The sequence below is a fragment of the Quercus lobata genome, chromosome 4 (genome assembly GCF_001633185.2).
Source record: "Quercus lobata isolate SW786 chromosome 4, ValleyOak3.0 Primary Assembly, whole genome shotgun sequence".
Classification (NCBI taxonomy): Eukaryota; Viridiplantae; Streptophyta; class Magnoliopsida; order Fagales; family Fagaceae; genus Quercus; species Quercus lobata.
Genome location: NC_044907.1, coordinates 97127704 through 97135060, shown reverse-complemented (window position 1 = coordinate 97135060; position 7357 = coordinate 97127704). Strand labels below are relative to the sequence as shown.

At 39.6% G+C, this 7357-nt stretch overlaps 1 protein-coding gene across 1 annotated transcript; it reads left to right on the top strand.

Annotated features, from left to right (window-relative positions):
- The first annotated feature begins 866 nt into the window (after positions 1-866).
- LOC115986265 lies at positions 867-2554 on the top strand. The gene is made up of 3 exons (XM_031109110.1): positions 867-1023; positions 1837-2292; positions 2406-2554. The coding sequence occupies exons 1-3, from the start codon at positions 867-869 to the stop codon at positions 2552-2554; spliced, it is 762 nt and encodes a 253-aa protein (XP_030964970.1).
- The last annotated feature ends 4803 nt before the right edge of the window (positions 2555-7357 follow it).

Below are 7357 nucleotides of genomic sequence, written 5' to 3'. Positions count from 1 at the left end.
TCCTATTATGAATTTGAGAATTCTTAGGTAATTTCGGAATATAGAGAATGATGTTCTCTTCTCTCACATTCACGGTGGAGTCCGCTCATTAAATTCATGGTAGGATTTACCATGAATATGAGAGGAAGGAATACAATTTCTCCATACTCTGAGAATACTTAAGAATTTTTCGAGAGTTACGGCCTTGATTGTTGCCAAATATTGAGAAGCTTATAACTTAGGTTTTTTTTTTTTTTTTTTTTTTTTTTTTTTTTTTTGAGAAAGACTTTAGACAACTTGAATGCAGACATAATTTTTTATGGAAAAAAAATCCAAAATTGACTTTCTAACTTTCAGGATTTTTCATTTCAGTCCTCTAACTTTTAGTTTTGTTATTTCAGTCCTCTAACTTTTAATTGTTATCAATTCGGTACTCCGTTAGACCTCAGTTATCTATTTCCGTTAAGTGAGCCAAAACGACGTCGTTTTGGCTTTTTTTAATTTAATTTAATTTTTTTTAAAATTTTTGTAATTAAAAAAAAAAAAATTAAGCAAACTGCTATTGAAAAAAAAACATTCATTTTTTTCTCATTTTCTCTCTCGTCAGACTCTCTCTCGCTTTCTCATTCTCTATCTTTCTCTCTCACAGTGCAGTGGTGCAAGGCCTCACCACCGTTGCCGGTCTCCACCCACAACCTCCAGGCCGGCCTCTAAAAAAAAAAACATTTAGAAAGACCCTCTAAATCCAAAACTAACTCGACCTAACTCCAGATCCCTCTCCTTCATTTCCTCAGTCCCCTGTGGCCGGAGCCCGAGTCCATTTCCTCGGCCCGGAAGACACGACTGAAGTGTTCGTCGATGGGTACTCCGTGAAAGTCCCAAAGGGCATGACGGTCCTTCATGCCTGCGAAATCGCCGGCGTCGATATCCCTCGATTTTGCTACCACAGTTGCCTCTCCATTGTCGGAAATTGCCGCATGTGCCTCGTCGAGGTTGAGAAAACACCCAAACCCGTCGCCTCTTGTGCCATGCCCGCTCTTCCCGGTCTGTTTTCTCTCTCTCTTTCTTCTTGCTCTTCTTGCCGTTGCCGACCTAGACGGACTCTCCCTTCTTCCCCCAAAATTCATAGTTTAGGGCTGTGGTCAGTACTACCTAGATTGTGAAGGAGATGATCATGGAATTTTGGGTATGAAGTTTGGGTTTGAGATTATGGGAGAGAGGGTGTGAGATTATTTTCTTTGCTTTTAGATTTTGGTGGAGTGAGTGACGAAGAGAGAGAGATGGAGAGGTGGAGGCTGATGGTGGCAAGGAGTTGTGGGTGAAGGCCGGTGCCGGCGGTGAGGCCTTGCACCACGGCACTGTGAGAGAGAGAGATAGAGAATGAGAAAGCGAAAGAGAGTCTGACGAGAGAGAAAATGAGAAAAAAAAATGAATGTTTTTTTTTTAAATTTTTTTAATAACAGTTTTCTTAATTTTTTTTAATTACAATTTAAAAAAAAAAAAAAATGCCAAAACGACATCGTTTTGGCTCACTTAACGGGCAGTAGATAACTAAGGTTTAACGGAGTATTGAATTGACAATAATTAAAAGTTAGAAGACTGAAATGACAAAACTAAAAATTAGATGATTGAAATGAAAAAGGCTAAAAGTTAGAGGGTCAGTTTTGAATTTTTGCCATTTTATTATTATTATTATTATTATTTATTATTATTTATTTATTTTTTAACTTTTGGAACATATTGCTTACATACATCTAGTAGATAGTGAAAATGCAATGGATGGTAAATGATATCTAGTAGATGCTACTTGATTCTGAGTTCAACTTGTTTCAGTTTGAACTAAGAGAGGATTTGCAGGGCAAGATGACCAGATTCCTGGGCGCGATTCCGTCGAAAGTGGAAATTTGAACCAACTAAGGCAAGACTATAATGATAACCCGTCTTTTTTGGCTACACCTTCCAGTTCAGGCAAGACGCTTCTCCACTATGCTGTCATGGCAGGACAAGTGGAAATCGTAAAGTTCTTAGTGCCATTAATGCCACCTAGCACACTTGAAATGAAAGAGGATAAGAACAACTACACAGCTCTAGCTCTTGCAGCTATTACATCAGGAAACACCAAAATCGCAGAGTACATTGTCAAGGGAAGATCTAGAGACTTGGTTGGCATTGAGGATAAGAATGGCTTTATTCCAGTTGTACTGGCTTCTGCCAAAGGCCATAAGCACATGACTCGCTATCTTTTCAAAAATACTTTAATACCGGATTTAAAAAAAAATAATGGCTATAATGGAGTTTACCTCCTCTGCAACTGTATAAGAAGCGAAATATTAGGTATGAACGGTGATACCCTGCAGCTGTTAATTTCTTGCACAATGGAATATTCACCGTAATTTACTCTCATTATCTTTTTTTTTTCGTAACAGATATCGCTTGGAAATTGCTCAACCGGTACGATGATTTGCCTACTGATTTGGAAGTTGATGGGTCACCCCGCCCCTTGACTGCTTTGGCTAGAGTTCCTTCAGCATTCCCAAGTGGACGACCAGTTAAGTTCTGGGACTGTTTAGGTTAGTTCTTTCTCTTCAATAGCGCAAGCAATGCTCGTCATAGTTGATCTTCTCTCTAATTCAATAATGGAAAAGTGTGAGCATATGTTTGCACGGAAATTATTTTCTAACTTGAAATATGAATTCAAAACCCAGTGAAATTTGATGGGTTTTGTTGGGTTTATTTTTATCCAAGTTAATTAGTTAGTCCAGTTATATGCAGGATTCAATTAAGGCACAAGTATAACTACATCGTCAGTCTAGAGTTTAATGCAATGCAAAATAAATTTGATTCAAGCGAAAGGTGATGATGGAGAAAGTCTTGACATAAAAATCCCAACGTGTGATATATAAATCTCCACTCTTGAAGAATCCACTAATAAGATTGAGATTACAAGTTCTTGAATAACTGCTAGACACCATAAACTATGAGTCAATTACATAAAAAGTGCATTTTGGATCAGATTTGCCAAAATACAAATAGATGCCTTTAATATTCTCCTCTTTGGCAATTGTGACAAAATCGTAAAAATATATGAATATCATAGAATGCATTCTACTCAAGTTACATAAAAAGAAATCTAATCTAGAACTTGAACTCTGAAGAACTTCGCAAGAATGGAGCATGAGTCTTGATATAGCTTAGATATACCGCTTTATTGAAACGCATTAAATAAGACGCGTCACGACATCATATGAAAAATTTGACAAGTAATAACATCATTGCCCAATTATGCATCACAAGCAAGGCCGCAATTTTATAGTAATATCAAGATAAAGAACAATCATGCGGAAATAGCAAGTAAAAAAGATGCATCATATGCATGGTTGTGAAACCCAGACTCTACACCAAGTTAATCGAGAACTGTCCACTAAGGCAGTTCTTTTAACCCCTAAAACCAACCTATGGACAAAAAGCAATTGACCATGCAAACCACGGTTAAACCTCCCAGTTTTAAAAACCATGGACGGTTCTCACATGTTCAAGTAAGAAAATTTTGTTATTATTATTTTTTATACATACAACCATTGTTAAATCTTTAGCCACCATGAGATGTTGTCTGACCTTGAGATTGCATCCATTTCTTCTTCTTCTCTCTCTCTCTCTTGTTTTGGTGTTTTTTTTTTTAATTTTTGTTTTTTGTTTTTGTTTTTTTCGTTTGTGCATTTTTGGGAAATCAAATGGGTTTGGGCATGGCTTAAGATAATTTAGACATAGGCTTGCATAAAAAGAGTATAATATTGAGCTCTAACAAAAATGGTAAATATATTAATTTCATATGTGTATATAAGTTAATATATATATATATATATATATATATAATCGCAATAATCTCAAAATGGTACGATACATCGATATTGGCTGCTACTAAATATTTCTTCCAATTTTTGGTATGGTATCAACTCCCTTGATTAAGAAACTTGATATATAATTTATGTTTACTTAGGATTTAATATTTTTTACTTGCATTATGAAAGTTATATTATGAAAATTGTGGTGAGGGAAAGGAGAAAAGTTTGCTCCGAAGTTGGGCTTAGCCCAATAGGAAGTGACCGAGAGAACATGATCCAAAAAGCTAGCTCCACAATCCCCACCGAGACAACCAGACGCGCCAAGGACATAAAGATAACGCAAGACGAACTTATTGCCAAGCACAAAATTGGTGTCTGGCACAAGTTACAAGGTGATCTTCCCAATGTTAGGGTTTCAGGCCCCACCTCTAACAAGTGATTTGATAAGCTAGAATAGTTCTCTAAACTCCAGGATCCAACTTAAGCCTTAGAGGTGGTAGGACCCACGACAGGTATGGAATATTGTCATCATAAGGGATCCACCAAAGGGAGGATATAAAAGGGGGAGGAAAAATCGAATGGGGTGGGGAACTCAATTGAGGGGAGAGAGACATGGGAGAAAAAAGAGAGCATAATATTGGGATTGAAAGGGGCATGCTTGGATCTCAAGAATAAAGCTCGACAACTTGAGAGTGTTCTCAGCTAAGCCAATTTAGGAGCAATTTAACGATTTGTAGGACGAGGGTATGGTCCATTGATTCTAAAACCATACCAGGGTTCTCCTATCGTAGCTTATACCTAAGCCAAGAAAACAAATAGATTTTGGGGACCCAAATTCTTGAAGGCCTAAGGTCTTATGTAGTATCAAGCCTCCACAATTGGCGCCATCTGTGAGAAAGCCTACCAAGCTGAAGGTCTAGAAGTGGTTAGAGTAGCAGCTTGAAGGAGGAGCTAAGCCTCACGTTCATTGATCTGAACAAGGCATGTCCTAAGGATTTGTTCCCGGTCCCCTAGATAGATCAATTGAAAGATGCCACATATGGCCATCTAATGATGTGCTTTTTTGATGCTATCTAGGGATATCACCAAATCGTTCTGGCCCTAGAAGATCAAGAGAAAGACTTCTTTCATTTCACTCAAGGGCAACCATCACTACACGGTCATGCCTTTTAGCTTGAAGAATGCTGGGTCTACTTACTAGCGGATGGTTACCTGGATGTTCAGGCTCCATATCGGAAAAAAGTGGAAGTGTACATTAATGACATGGTGATCAAGAGTAAAAAGGCAGAGAGCCACCTCCCAGATTTGACTGAGGCATTTGAAATCCTAAGACATCACAGATTATGCCTCAACGCATAAGAGTGTGCTTTCGGGGTAGGTTCCGAGAAATTCCTCGGATATAATATCACTTGCCGAGGAATAGAAGTTAACCTTGACCAGATCAATGCGATTCAACACCTTAATTCGTTGAGAAACCCCAAAGAGGTGCATAAGCTTATAGGGATGGTAGTAGCTCTGAATTGATTCGTATCTAAGTCAGCCGATAGATGTCAACTATTCTTCCAACTGCTGAAGAAGTGGAATGGTTTTCAGTGGACCAAAGAGTGTAACAACGCATTTTAGAATTTGAAGCTCTATCTTGCTAGCCCTCCAATCCTTTCTAGCCTCGAGCCTGGTGAGGACTTAATTATGTACTTGGTAGTGTCCAAGCACGCGGTGAGCGTAGTGCTAGTTATGGTCCATGACGATGTGCAAAAGCCAATATATTGTGTAAGCAAATCTTTAGTTGATTCAGAAACTCGGTATCTGCCTCTAGAGAAGGTGGCGCTAGCCTTAATACACTCCACGAGGAAACTTCCCCACTATTTTCAAGCCCACAGTGTATATCTTGACCGAACATCCATTACAGGAATTTTTAAGAATATCATACTTTACAGGGAGGATAGCCAAAAGGGGAACTGCTTTGGGATCCTTCGACATTAGATATAGGTCGAGAAGTGCAATCAAAGGGCAGGTGTTAGCAGACTTTGTTGTCGAGTTTACATTGACGAACAATGGTATATGTGGGGTACATTAAGTCTCGACTCGAACACGGAAGATATACGTGGATGGAGTGTCAAATGCTTAGGGTTCTGGCATTGGAATAGTATTGGAATCACCTGAGGTCATTAGGATAGTAGATTCCTTGAAGTTGGGTTACCAAGACTCAAACAACAAAGCTAAATATGAAGCTTTAGTGACAAGATTTTGGGTGGCCATAAAGGTGGGAGCCACTTAAGTGGAAGTCTACTCGGATTCACGTTTGGTTGTTAGTTAATTTCGCAGGGACTTTACGGCGAAGGACTTGAGGATGTTAGAATATTTGAAGGTAGCTCGATCAATGCAGTTGCAATTCAAGTTGGTGAAGGTCACCCAAATCTCCTAAGGGCAAAACAGCCATGCAGACTCTTTGGCAACGTTGGCATCTTCAGTTAGTGGGTCTATACCTCAGATCATTTTGGTAGAATCAATAGAATTGCCTAGCATCGATCACCAGGAGGGTAGCCTTATCTTGCCTATAGTCGTTTCGCCTAGTTGGATGGACCTTATTTTCTTGTTCATTTTGAATGGAACCTTCCCGGGGGACAAAAAGGAGGTCGAGAAGGTGAGGAAGAAGTCTGCTAGGTATTGGTTGTCGGCTGAAAAGAAGTGATATCGAAGATCATTTGGGGGGCCTTATTTATTGTGTGTACACCCAAAAACAGTTGATAACCTCGACAAATTGCATGAGGAATCTGTGGAAGCCACATGCGAGGTCGGTCCTTCGCACATCGTGCAATGACCCAGAGATACTAGTGGCCGAACATGTAGAGGAATGCTACCAAGTTCATCAAAAGATGTGATCAATGTCAAAGGTATGCATCTAACATCCATCAGCTTGGAGGGATTCTGAATCCGATGTCTAGTACTTGGCCATTCACACAGTGGGGGTTAGATGTTGTAGGGGCTCTTCCTGAGGGCCTTCATACACCATGCCATGACCCAGGGATACTAGTGATCAATGTCAAAGGTATGCACCCAACATCCATAAGCTTGAAGGGATTCTGAATCCGATGTCCAGTCCTTGGCCATTTGCACAGTGGGGATTAGACGTTGTGGGGGCTCTTCCTGAAGGCCACGGGAAACAGAAGGTGGATATTATTTGCAACGGATTACTTTACTAAGTGGGTGGAGGCCGAAGCCTTAGCAAACATCCTAGACATTGATGTAAAGAAATTTGTGTGAAGGAACATTGTTACCCAATTCGAGGTGCCAGAAACGCTAATTTCTGATAATGGGCAGCAATTTGATAGCAAAACTTTTAGAAAATATTGTAGTGAGCTTAGAAAGGAGAAAGGCTTGTTCTGAAGTTGGGCTTGGCCTAATAGGAAGTGGCCGAGAGAAAATGATCCAAAAAGCTAGCTCCATAATCCCCATCGAGGACAGCTAGGCATGCCAAGGACATAAGATAACGCAAGGACGGATGTGTTGCTGAGCACGAAACTTGTGTCTAGCAC

Coding starts and splice junctions, on each gene's coding strand:
- LOC115986265 (XM_031109110.1), top strand. CDS start 867: ATGACGGTCCTTCATGCCTGCGAAATCGCCGGCGTCGATATCCCTCGA. Junction 1,024..1,836: donor TGCCATGCCCGCTCTTCCCG/GTCTGTTTTCTC, acceptor GAGGATTTGCAG/GGCAAGATGACCAGATTCCT. Junction 2,293..2,405: donor AGTTTACCTCCTCTGCAACT/GTATAAGAAGCG, acceptor TTTTCGTAACAG/ATATCGCTTGGAAATTGCTC.